Source organism: Parus major, chromosome 2 (genome assembly GCF_001522545.3).
Source record: "Parus major isolate Abel chromosome 2, Parus_major1.1, whole genome shotgun sequence".
NCBI lineage: Eukaryota > Metazoa > Chordata > Aves > Passeriformes > Paridae > Parus > Parus major.
Genome location: NC_031769.1, coordinates 126,207,665 through 126,221,351, shown reverse-complemented (window position 1 = coordinate 126,221,351; position 13,687 = coordinate 126,207,665). Strand labels below are relative to the sequence as shown.

Below are 13,687 nucleotides of genomic sequence, written 5' to 3'. Positions count from 1 at the left end.
CAAACCCGGCCACCGGCCGGGAGAGGCGCGTCTCGCTGCTGGACACGGAAAGCCGGGCTGTTTGCGGTACAAAGCCCTCCGCAGGAGAGGGAGAGCGCCGACATGTCAAGGGAGCGCAGTTGTAACAGCAGAGTCAGCGATGCTTGAACCCCGCGCTCCCCTGACGGAAAACAACCCGCTTTCCAGCACGGCTCCTCCAAACCCTGCGGGTTACGGCTCTGCCGGGAATGCGGGCTGCCGGCACCGCTGGGGGTGTGGGCACGGGCAGCTCGGAGGGGAGCAGCGCTGCTCAGCCCTCGGGCGAGGCGGGCGGCGGGGCCCCGCTGGGGCACACCCGGCCGGCGCGGCGCTCCCGGGGCGGGGCGGGAGGCGGAGCCTTGGCGCCGCGGCCGAGCCCCGCAGCGGGGCCGGGCGCTGCTGCTGCCGGAGCCTCGCCGGCCTCCTCCCTCTCCGGGTTGCCACATCGGCACCGCCGTTCCGAGAAGGCGCTTCCCGGAGCGGAGCGGGAGCCCAGCGCGGGGAGATGGAGCCCCGGTGCCGCTGCCGCCGCCGCTGCCGCCGCCCCCCGGGACTCGCGCTCCGCCAGGGCCGCTGCTGCCGCTGCCGGGACGGAGAGAGCGGCCTCGCCGCCGTCTAACGCCGCAGCCCCGGCGGCGCGGCCGAGGCGGGAGGCGGCGCGGAGGCCGCCGCGGCCCCTCCGCCCGCCGGGCGGCGGCGAAGCGCGGCCCCCTCCTCCCCGCCCTCCCCGCCGCCGCTTCCCCGCCCCCGCCCGGCCCTCGGCCGGGCTCGGCAGCCGGGCCATGGCGGGGCGATGAGGGAACGGCCGCCCCTGCCCGCAGGCTGCGTGGGGAGGCGGGGAGCGAAGGGGCTGCGCGGCTCGGCGGCTCTGGAGCCGGGCGGCGGGGCGGGGGGATGCGGGGCGCGGGGGCCGCGGCGCTGCAGCTCCTCTCCCGGGCCGTGAAGCAGGCGGCGGCGCAGGGCGCCCGGCAGGACCTGGGCCGCTGGCTGTCCCGAGCCGCCGGGACGGCGGCGGGAGGCGGCGGCAGCAGCGGGGACACCATCGGCTTCGTCCCGGCGGAGGCGGCGGGGGCCGGCGGGCTGCTGCTGGGGCCCTGCGCGGAGCAGGACGGGCTGCCGCCCGCGGAGCTGCTGCTCTGCCAGCTGCCCGAGCCGGGCGGCGGTGGGCATGGGCTGGCCGAGGCCCGGGGCTGGCGCTGCTCCTGCTGCCTGCTGGGCACCTGCTGGTGCAAGAGCTGCCTCAGCCTGTGCGTCCTGGCCGCCGTCTGCTTCGCCTCGCTGGCCGTGGTGCGCCAGTACCTGCGGGACCTGCTGCTCTGGGCCGAGAGCCTGGACAGCCTGGCCGGAGTGCTGCTCTTCACCGTGGGCTTCATCGTCGTGTCCTTCCCGTGCGGCTGGGGCTACATTCTGCTCAACGTGGCCGCCGGCTACCTCTACGGCTTCGTGCTGGGCATGGGGCTGATGGTGTTCGGCGTCCTCGTCGGCACCTTCGTCGCCCACGTGGCCTGCAAGCGGCTGTTGGCCCGCTGGGCACGGGCCAGGATCCAGGGCAGCGGGACGCTCAGTGCCATCGTCCGTGTCGTGGAGGGCGGCAGCGGCCTCAAGGTGGTGTTTCTGTCGCGGCTGACGCTGATCCCCTTCGGGGTGCAGAACGCCGTCTTTGCGGTGAGTCCCTGCCTGGGCTGTGCGGCCAAGGAAGACAAGTGCTGGAAGGATGTCTTTTGGCATAGTGTCTGCTCTTAGTGGTAGAAGTTGCTTCCTTTCCTGGGAACAAGCCGTGGTTTCTCTTTTTTAACAGCAGTGAAAACAACCCTCTCTGCTTGCTCTTCTGTGCATGCAGAGGGGCAGCAGGCAGATTTTTTAGATGCCGTGTTATGTTAGAGTTGCTCTCTCGTCTTTCAAGACTATATTCTGGTGTTAGAATCACCAATGTGCTGCATAGCAAAATCTGTGGAGAGCTCAACAGTTATGAAGTGTCTGTGCTTTTAAAGTGATCCACTTTAAAACCTGGCAGGAGTTGAGGAAAACTGTTGCCGGATCTCCCTAAACTACTTAATATAAGTAATCATATTGGAAAGGAAGAAGTGGACAGATTAAAATTCTTTCTCGGTGTGGCTGGTGTTTGTACCATGCATCTGGCAAATCCATACATGATATTAAGTCTGTGCACGTAAGACAGGTTGCAGGTTTTGGGCAGAGCAGGATGTAGTCTCAGACCTGAAAAGGGACTGTGCTTTAGAGTGGCACTGAAAGTTGGTTTAAACTTGAGTCTGGAAAAGGGTTAGTCTTGCTTTTCTTTCTACTTTCAGGTTAAGATTGGTCCGTTAATTTGGTCTCTTTGATCATCTTAAAGGAAAAAGTAAAGAAGAAAATGGAAGGTAGTTTTTTGAGTATTGTCACGTTGCTGATGACAATTTCAGACCCTCCTTGCTTCCCGAGTACTTTGAGGGATCTGGTTTTGGCTGTGTTGTGCCTCAGTTGTATCTACAAACTTGATGAAATCTAAACAAAGCAAACTGGATTGTGACATTCTTTAAGTGTTACCAGTAACTTGTATGTTCTTTAACTGTCTAAATACGTGTTTTGGTCTGCCACTTTCTTTTATAGCCCACCTTCCTTTCCCTGTCTGCAGTCCTGATCCTGTACCCTTTTGAAGCACTTGCTTAATTTTGACACAATCATCTGGCTGCAATTAATAGGTCACTGAATACTAAATTTTTTTTTAAAGTAAAATTTAATCCACGCAGTTTTGGGGTGTAACATCCACACCAAATATTTTAAATTGCTGTGTGTACTGGAGCATTCATCTCCAGAGCTGTAATCTCTATCCATAAGAGCTATAGCAACTTGCAATTTCTTTTTAAGCAGATCCTTTAACCGTTTCCTTGTTAAGAACGAGAAACTGAAGAGCTGAACCTTTGCTGTCTTATTTGTTAACCTATATTACTGCAGGACTGAAGAGGCCAAGTCCTGTTCAGCTGGGAGCAGAATCCCTCCTGGAGCCCAAGGTCCAGTTTAGCAGATGAAGCTTCTGCTGCGCTGTGACCCTCCGAAGGTGGGGAGAGCTGTTGTGCTCTGGTTGCTCACAGCTTCAGGGTGTCACTTGCAGTAGTCAGCAGATGATATAGGGTAGTATTGGATCTGAAGAACAGACCAGAGAATTACCAAGTTAAAATTATTTCCTTCCTGGCATAACCCTTCTGTTAGAAAAACGATTCTACAGACTGTTCGGGCCAGTTCAGTATTAAAATGATGCTGTAAATCATTGTGGTTTGTATTCTCCATATTCTGCAGGCTAAATAATTTTGTTTCCAAGTGGATGATTTCAATGTTAAAATAATAGATAGGAAATGAGATGAAACCAGATGCTTGAGTTATGCCAAGTAACTTGGATTTTTTTTTTGCTAATTTTAGTTTGGTTATGTTTATTAATCCTGATTTACTGCTTTATAGCACAGTCAAATAAGGCACAGTGTATACCAAATTTTTCATTGAGAGCATTTAATATGAGCTACTGGATCACTGAAAAGTGATCCATACAAATCTAGGAATTCAAGAGTTTCTCATTTTGAGTCAAGTTTAAGTTATGTAAAAAATAGAGTTTTCAGCCTACACAGACCAAGCTGTCATTTCTCACTTATTTGAAAACTTAACACTCATTTTAAGTTTAAAATGCATTTCCCCATGCTAGCAACTTCAGCAATGAATTTGAAAAAGATTAATTTTTAAACAACAGTGATCTTAAGAAAAAGTACACATCTTTAATTTTCCAGTGGTCTAGTCTATGGATGTTTCCTGTGTGGATATTTTTATGTAAACTGGAGATACTGAGAATACTTAAATGAGATGGAAGGAAGTGACACCTGAGGTTCAGGGAAAGGCATAACCTTGGTGTGAGCAGGGTCATCTGCAGGACTGGGATTAAATGATTTCTACAGGCACTTATTCGGTGGCATATACCATCTGCTGAGGGCTTTCAGGAGGTTGACTTGTAGGGGGTGTAGAGAAAGATGAAAGGGGTTCTTAGGATTTGATTAGTGAGGTCATATAAATTCAATCATATAAATTCAATCATATAAATTGAAACAGCACAAGAAGAAAATTAACATAAATTCTTTAGCATCTCACCAGCCAGACATGAAGATCTTGCTTCTTACAAGGTTCTGCTGCTAGTAAAGGGGTGAGGTAATGCGTTTGCTTGTGTTTCTAGAATATAGCACTTGCTAACTGAAAGCATGTTTGTATTTCTCTTTTGAGTGAGTTTTGCTTAATTATCACTTCTGATGCCAGAGTGGCCTGCTCCTGGGGTGAGTTGATAGCTCTTACTGATGTGTTTGCCCACGCACAGCTCTCTCACCTTGGCAACTCTGGAGTGTTTTGAAGGCAGGTCTGTAAGGAGGCCTGGTATGCAGGTTATCATCTCCTTCCCACGAGTTTGTTCTTGGACTGAGATTTGTGTGAACTGGTTATTTGTAGTGCCAGATGTAGGTTAGATGGGATTTCATACTTTTTCCTACTTCTTTAAGGCGAATATTACATTAAAGAATCTGATTAAAAAATCTGAATATTTAAGTGTGCACCTCTGGGTTCAGAAATGCATACAGTGACGTCAGAGTTGAAGAAATGGTACCAAGAACATGCACACTGCTTCCTCCATTGGAAAGTTGGCAGCTAGTTTGTTTTTTTTTGTATTTACTGTTTTTTTTTTTGAGGAGGTGGTATTGGCTTTTTTTGGGGGGAGGGGGAGTTTTTGTTTTGGGCTTTTTTTTGAGGAAAAAGCACCAGAGTTCTCTTTTACCCTTGGTCACTAGGCCCACCTGATCTGAAGCACAGGGATTTGTAAACTGGGGGAAGAGAAATTGTACTGCAACCCCTAAAGGCATGGGAGCCCCCAGAAAAGTCCTGACAGAAGCATTTATTCTTTAACAGTGCTGAACCGAAGGTGCCAGCTGCAAAGAATGCACAAAAGTTCCACGGGACAAAGTTCGTCCAAGGCTTTATGGGGGAGTTTCTGGTTATTATTATCAGTGCAATTAGGTAGTTCTTAATTGCGTTTGAATACAATTTAAGTGCATTTCTGTTGTGGCCCCTAGCACAATTGCATTCATGCTTGGTTTTGGTTTTTTTTTTTTATTTTTGCTGGCTTGAGATTTTACCAGAAACAGAACCCTGGTAGGCTCTTTTAGGCAGCCTGGCCATGCAGATACCAGTCTGGCAGGTTCATAGAACAGGTTAAGTTCCTAGAAAGAAAGTATGGAAATCTGTAAGTTTTATTTTTTCTCAAGTTTCTTAGTCAGGGATGGTGTCCGCTTCCCTCGCATTTTGGGGAAAGGGATACAACTGTAGCTCTAAACCTACAGTATAATTAAAAGGACATCTCAAAAAGTTTTTCACCCTCTCCTTAGCTTTCACTGCAGTGGGAAAACAAGCTGCAATTCAGTGTATCCGCTGGGGCAGTCTCCCCTTCATTTGGAAGCAATCTTGTTCATGACTCGGGGAGTCCAGTTGTTTCAGGACACATCCAGGTGTGCAGACATGTTGTTCTGCAGCTCAGGTGTCCTTAATACAGCTACAGAAATGAGAGAGGTGCCAGGAGTGTTAAAGCAATCTTTGGGAAGTTTCCCAGCTCCATTAGATGCAATGATAGTGTCCTACTTAGCAAATCTTGCCTCTGCGTTAGTATTTCAGAAACTTTTAATAGCAGCTCCTTCATTCCCTTGGCAATATGGGAGGTTTGGACTGTGCATTCTTATTACATGGCCCAGATTACAACAATGCTTTAAAAAGTCTTTTGAAAGTATTGGTCAAATGTGAAGTTCTGACACAATTATGTAATCCTTTTTCATTATAAATCTAAATTAATCTTGTCTAGAGAAGGAAATATAATATTTGTGATGCTGGTATATATTTCAGTCTGTGGGAAGTATAATATGCAGTGTGAAGTTTGGAAATGGCTTATTGGATCTTGTTCCAGTGAATTATTCTTAATCTTATGCTTCATTGCATTCTGCTCCTCCATTGCCCTTCCTCCCAAAAACTTTCCACTGATGATGCTTAGAGCTCTGAGAATTCAGCCCTCTGACTTCCACAGTAACTAAAGTTTATTTTAAGAATAGCATGATGAAATGAGTAACATTGCTGCTATTCTTTGGTCTTCAACATTGTACAAAACTGGCAAGGTCAATAATTTCCATGTAGGCTCTCAGTGTTGTTCCATGTAGGCTGTTCTTAATTAGATCTGTTATTATCAACTGAATTGTCTGGAAAATTTGTTGGACTGCTTGTTTTCAAAATCATTGTTTTCACACTAATTTTTGACCCAGTTTCCTCTTGTTTTCTTTTCTCTTGTGTAAATATCTTTTGCTCTCATGGCACTTACCTTTAATATTTCCTGATGGCTGCTGATACCAATTTAGCTGGTACTGTGTACTTTGTTCCTGTGTAAGCTCATACGTCCATCTATTGACGCAGTACAGGAACTTCACAGCAAAGAAGAAAAACACCAAGTATTATTAGTATTTTCTCCAGAGAAATTAATAAAACCTATAGCTGTGTGTACTATTTTGTTCACTAATTGAAGTGAGATGCAAAATACCTTTGGTAGACAATGATACTCATATATATCAGTATAGATACAGATGGATATTGCTCATGGGGATCACTGAAAGACGTGTATCTTAATAAACTCATAACTTGCCCAGCACAGACAAATTGTATCTGCCATTCTGTTTACCTGGATCATATTTAACACATTGACATTTTGACCAATTACCTCTTGTATTATTTACCATATACGTGAAATGAAAAATAGATATATTTTTGCATTCAACCTTCACATTCAATAAAGTAATTTCTTCTCTTAAGTAAATTCTCATAAATCCAAGGGCTCTGTTTACCAGGTAAAAATAAATATCTCCTGTGAACAGTGTAATTGCACCCCTAGTTAATGACTGTTGCACAGAGATGTTGCGTAATGAAAGGTGAAATTAAATCAAGCCCAGTAACTTTAAAAAGGCCAGATGAAAACTAGATGCATACTGTTTCATTCTGTTGTCTTCCCCCTGTGCGTGAATCAAAGTTTCAGTGAAGGAATGTAGGATATTCTTTCATGATTTTGCAGAGGTGGTTGTGGGAAGTGGTAGTTTGGTTGTTTGTGTTGCAGCTCCTTTTGATTTCTTACTCTTGCTTTTTACTCAGATTACAGATTTATCACTACCCAACTACCTGATGGCTTCTTCACTTGGGCTGCTCCCTACTCAGCTCCTGAACTCGTACTTGGGCACTACCTTGCGCACCATGGAGGATGTGATTGCAGAACAAAGTGTTAGTGGCTATTTTGTATTCGGTTTACAGGTCAGTTAAAATAATTGCTTTCATAGAACTTGGTAATAGTACTGTCTGTCTCTGGGATTTCTGTTGATTGCTAGATACCAAGAAACATGGGTTCCTAGTGTAGTGTTCCTAGATTTTGTTTTATGCTCTGAGAAAAGTGTAATTCTCTCACACTTGAGCATAACACAAAGCAGAACTTACTTAGTGTTCTCTTTTTCTGACACAGTTTTTGGTAAATTTTCTTCTCTTGCCTTCTAGGGTAATCTTCTGCTGAATTTTAGACTTGTCAAGCCACTCCTACACAAAAGCTTATGTGTGTGTAGACCTAACACCTGTGCAGTGTTCACTGATAGCACTCAGCATACCCAGTTTGCATAGATATTCAGGATTAAAAATGCTGTAGAGTACTATTTTCTTAATGCCTAAATCAGAATATCCAAATTTTACAAGCGAGTAAATTAATGGGAAGTATATCAAGTACCTTTACATGACCTTAGCTCTTGAAATAATTCATCAGTAAATACTGGGTGTAAGCTTTAAGTGTGAGACCATTATGAGCTATGAGGCTATGGGTATTTCAGAATTATATTATATGTTAAAAACTCCTCTGACAGTGCAGTACTTCAAGCTATGATTGTCTAACAATTACCATGGTTTGCAGACTTTTAGTAGGTAGTGCAGTAATTTCTGGTTCCTCAGATTTTACAGTCATTAAGCTGATGTTTAACAATGCTAACATAGAAAACCAAGACCAAGATCCTTTTAAACATACCTTTCCCTTTGCCCAGAAATTTGTGTGCTTCTAAATAGGACATATAATTTATAGCTTTCATGAAACATGGTTATGAGTATTAAAAATGCCTTTGTAAGTGTGGCATAGATAGTCTTGATAGGTCAAAGAGAGCATAAATGGTTTTCTTGATCAGCTGTTATTTTAGTCATGAAATGTTATTTCCAGGGTAGTAGTTTTTAGTGGTCTTTTTCCTTTCTTCCCCCCATTTATATATATTTTTTTAACTGACATTGACTCTCCTTTGCAGATTATATAGGTTTTAACATAAGTGTTGCAAGGTAAGTGGTAGCTGGATAGCCTTAATGTTTTAAAAGGAGTACTAACCTCCTTGGAACTAGTCTTTGGGATGTGACTGAATAAATGAAGGGGAGGCCTTTTGTGAAGAAATTTGCATTCTCCTTCTATCTCTGAGGCATCTGCTGACTGCTTTACCTGGATGAGCTTTGAGGAGACTTTGACTTAGTAAATAGCTCTGAAATTCCTTCACATTTCATGGTTGTCTGTGTATATATATATTTAATTATTTATCTAGGGAGGTAGGTTTCTGGTAGTAATATTTCTAAACCAAATAAAATTTAAATATTTGGATAAGCTTGTAGAATAGAAATTTCCTATCTATTAAAAAATTAGTGTCTATAGTATCACCGTGAATCTTATATTGGCCAGCTTTTGAAATGTGTAATTTTAATTGGTGAGGAATATAATTTTCACTGGACCAGCGTGCCCAGAGAAGTGGTGAAATCTCTATCCTTTTACTGTTTTAAAGACCTGACTGGACAAACGTTCTGAGCAACCTCATCTTACAGCCAGCCCTGCTCTGAGCAGCTGGTTGGGCTAGAGACTGCCAGGGTGCCTTCCAGCTGCAGTTGTCCTGTGCTCATGCTTGTCAGTTGCCTTACTCAGTGATATTCCAGCACCATCTGCCATGCTGACAGGTGTTTTAAGCAAAAGTCCTCAGTGTTAAAGAGAACATAGCCCTACGGTTAGTAACAAAGTTCAGGTTTCAGACTCAGAACTCTAGGTTCTGTTGCAAGTAATATAACTTCTTTGCCTTTTTGAAAGGAAGCTGCAGATTCCAGCTAGTTAAAGTTCTTTTAAAAAGGCAGAGGAACTTCGCTTCTTTCAAAGGGACTCACTATGAGACACCTTGATTTTTACTTGAAGATTCTGTGGGTTTTTTTTCCTAAGGAGGATCTCAGCTAAAAACTTGACTGGTGTTCAAGGAGGTGAAAGGATGACTTTATAACAAGTATATGGATTTTAACAGAAAGACATTACAAAGAACTTAAAATATTTATATAAATTGGAAAGATAAGTTTCTTTCTATGTTCTGATTTGCTGGTTACATTGTTAGCAACATATGTAGTTTTAGTTACATATGTAAGTTTAGAGCTACTCAGGGGCTAAGTTCATCTCCCTTCCAGTGTCGTGTTGCCTGTAAAGCTTTGAGTCAACAGATGCCTTCATGAATGTTTGCACTGACAACTTTTTGTTTTATTCAGATTACTTGCTTTGTATTAATTCCCACAGCCTTTGCAGTCTACAGCACTCTTGTTTTATTTGCAGATTGTCATAAGCATAGGACTCTCGTTTTATGTCGTTCACCGGGCTCAAGTGGAACTCAATGCAGCTATTGTAGCGTGTGAAATGGAAATGAAGACATCACTTGTTAAAGACACTCAGCCAAGCATCAATGGCTCAACCACATATTGCAACAAGAGGACAGTAGCATTCTCTGGAGGGGGTGTCAATATTGTGTGATTTCAAGTATTAATGACTAAGTAAGGTTTTGTGAACCTGAGCTAGAAATGTCTTGAACCTTGCCTAGAAATATCTATGGACAATTGAAATAGATTTTAAAAAAATTACAAGTGATTACAGGTTGTACTGTGGCACAAACCAGCTGACCAGCTCTTTAATTGCACATGGGGTGACTTCTGGCAAGACAAGGAAGATGGCAAAGTAACTTAAGATGTAAATGCAAATTTGGCTGCACCTTTGGTCATTTATTATGCCTGTCATGGCCTGTAGTCTGCACTTTAGTTTTTTTTCCTTTGCTTCTATAAACTGAGAAATGCTTCTATAAACAGAAAAGTAGCACAGAGGTAAATATTTTTCTGCTTAGCATTATTTATAAGGCTAAATAATTATATACAGTAGAATTTTATTACTGATAAAGGTGATTGAGAAAGTATGCAATTCAATGTATGTTATTCTTGAATGTGCTTTTGCTTTGGAATTGCTTCCAGAACTTGGAGTGTATTATTTAGCTAATGATGGGACCATTTGGCTTTTTCTTCATTTTTGATTTAAAAAAAACCAACAAAAACCCTATATAAAATTTCGGTTGAATGTATTTTTCTAAGTCATTACAAATGTTGCAGAGCCATGCAAATGTATTCACACAAGCTTAAATCCTACATTGTGGGACTGAAGTGCTCTTAAATTACATTTTAAGTTACACTGTGTAATATGCAAAGTACAAGGGAAAATGTAGAAGTTAGATTACAATGACTATTTGAATGACACTTAATTGGTTTTGCCACCTTGGTTGTTGTAACAAAGGGCTGTTCCACGTTAGTCCTATATATGATATTTTTAATTGTTAAAAGGATGAAGTTTTTCAGCTCTCATGACTGCATGTGATAAGGCTTGTAGAACAGGGAGCTAAATCTCTGTTCTAAGCAGAATGATGGGATATTAGCTGTACTAATTTTACAAGAAGGTGGCCTTTATTTTGTAAGTGAATCCCTTTTCCCTTTAAAAAGCTTTAAAAATTCACTTTGGTTGGCACATCTTTTGTACTAGTTTTACATTTTTTAAAAGACGCAATCTATTACAAATTTCATCAGAGTGAAGAAACAAAAACTTAGAGGTTCTCCTTGGAAAAAGAAATAATCCAGTAGTGGAAAGGACAGCAATGTCTCTGAGACTCAGGAATTCTGACTCCATTTTTGCAAGACAATACTGTATTGGATACTGCTCCTTTTACGCCTGCTGTGGACTTTTTTCACTGCATTTAAATAGACTGGATAACCTGACAGTAACTGGTGTGTGTGTCTAAAAGAAAAACAACAATAATGCCTGAACACAATGTTCTGTATGTGTGAGTTTCATGTAGATATACATACCAATGTTCAATGGCTCAAACACACGCAAGTCATCTGATACAAAAATAATGTAAAGTATGGCTTTTGTAGTTATTTTGTGTGAAAGGATGCTTTCAGTCTTCAAAATTTTATGTTATTTTCTAACAGTATGATTGTGCCTCCTTTTTGTAAGGTTGGTTGTAGGGTCCAAGCATTTTTGTCTTTTTGAGAATAGTGGGTCTTTAAGGCCGTTTGGAAGCAGAGATGTGAGAGCCTCTAACAGCCTTACTGAGAGGATGTGGCACTCGTTTAACAACATCTGCGTACTCCTTCGTAGTGGGAGTTCCATTTTGTATCCTTTGCAGATTGGTGTTCTTGGGTCCTGCAACCTAAAGAACTGAACTAGTTCAATGAAAGCAACAAAGTTCAGATTGTCTCCTTTTTGTTGTTTTGGGGCTTGGTTTGTTTTTTTTTTCAGTTGGGGATTTGTTTGGTTTTTCTTCGGTTTTGGTTTCTGGCTTCATTTGGTTTTTGGGTTGAGTTTTGATTGGTTGATTGGTTTTTGAAAAGGCAATCTGTATATACCTGGAAGTGTTCATTTACACATCTCTGCCTCTGACAGCTCCTGTGTGAAAACAAGAGAGCCAGATAACTTCTCGATGGCGTTATTTGTCATCATAGTATAATTGAGTCCTTTCTTAACTAAAGAGGGTTTTTTTTGTTAGTTTCTTGTAAAGAACAGTCCTTCAGTGAACTGATCTGAACTTTGCTTCATCTTGCCAAATGAAAAATTTTGTTTTGAAGATGGTATCTCTTTCTTTGCATTTTTTAACTAACTTAAGGTTGCGTTGTTTATTCGAAACATTTCCCAAATACGTATTTTGAAGTGCTTTTATTTCCATGACATTTTGTAACCAGAGTAACTTCACTATGTGAACACTTTTGTAGTATGAAATTAGTTCTTAAGACTTTTGCATTTTGCTTGATACTTGTAATATTTGTGTACAAGTTAATGGGAAATGTGCATTAAAAGGAACTTTTCTGTACCATGCCAATCATAATTTTATACAATAAATTCACTCAAATTTCTTTAAAGGAATATGTATGAAATGTTTAAGTTGCTATGATGTAGTTGGAAAGAAGGTCCAGTGGAGTCTCATCTTTATGCAGCCATACAAAGATAATTGTCTGCATCAAAGGAGGAACAGGTTAGACTTTAAGGATGAATTCCATGGGTGGGGAGTCACTGGCAAGGGAAATAGACTTGATTTTTACTTTTGTTTAATTAAATACATGCTTAATTCTATTAGACACTTTAGAGGTTTGGTATTTGCAACTGCCTTTTCGGTAGAGGAATAAGAATATATGTGCTTATGAGAAACATGCTAGAAAACCAAGAGGATTGACATTTCTGAACATAACAGCAGTAAAAGTGATGTAATTATTATTTTTTTAAGATAGGTTCCCTACCTAGGCTAGTTAAAATCCACAAAGGTATGAATCTAATTTAAGCAGTATATGGCAAGTCACCTTGAAGAATATTTTCTGAGTTGTCACAGTGGTGACATTTCTGCATTTTGTATATGAAAGATACCTAAAGGGCAGGTTGTAAAGAAAGAATCTCAGCTGCATGGCACCGGTTTTCCTTCTGCCTTGTGGTAAGTGCAACTGTGCAGTAAATTTGTCAAAATATAACTTATAACTAAGCATCTGTGAGAAAAACCTTTTTTAATCCCAGAGCTTTATATACTATTTTCATACTGATTTTTGCACAATAACTTGAGCAAGCATTGCTGAGGTCAAGTTTGAGGAATGGAAAAGCTGCTCTTAGATGGTGTGTGGCTTTTTTCCCATACCAGATCCTTTGCATCCATTTTCAGCTTTCTACCTGAGGCTGATGCAATTTGGATTTTGACTGAGATAACTGGAGTCAGTTGTTTTGCAAGTTATCAAGGATACAATGTGTAAGATTGCAAAAGCCTTCCCATTCACTTTGTGGTCATTTTTAAAGGCACAAGGATAGAATTTGGGTAGCTCTATGACAGGCTTTCTCACACTAATTCAAGGTTGGTACTAACCTGTCTGCATAAGATGATGGTTTGGGCATGAGGGGATAGGAATCAATTGCAGAAGAGGGGCTGATGCAAATTCTGGCTCTGCTGTGCAAAGCAGCTTGTCTCTGTCCTCTCCAGTCCTGGAGAATTAGTGATGTGTCTGGCAGCATAGAGGTGATGAATCCAACAAATTCTCTCTTCATGGACATTAGCATTTGTCTTGCACTACCCTGCTGTATTGATTTTTAATTCATATTAATTTATTAGTGATAAGTAGCAAGAAGCTGAGTCTGCAGTGTCAACCCTGTCCCTTTCCTACTACAATATATCATCCTGGAGTATTGCTAAACTTAAAATTACATTTTAATGAAGTCTTAAGTTCATTAGTGTAAGTTAAATCC

The 13,687-nt window shown here is 42.3% G+C and overlaps 1 protein-coding gene across 1 annotated transcript; it reads left to right on the top strand.

The window, feature by feature from the left end:
* Nucleotides 1–227: 227 nt before the first annotated feature.
* TMEM64 (transmembrane protein 64) lies at nucleotides 228–12,331 on the top strand. The gene is given in 5 exon segments (XM_015619817.3): nucleotides 228–685; nucleotides 721–773; nucleotides 776–1,683; nucleotides 7,216–7,371; nucleotides 9,710–12,331. Coding segments are annotated over 5 exon segments (1,770 nt in total). The 3' UTR covers nucleotides 9,905–12,331.
* Nucleotides 12,332–13,687: the final 1,356 nt, after the last annotated feature.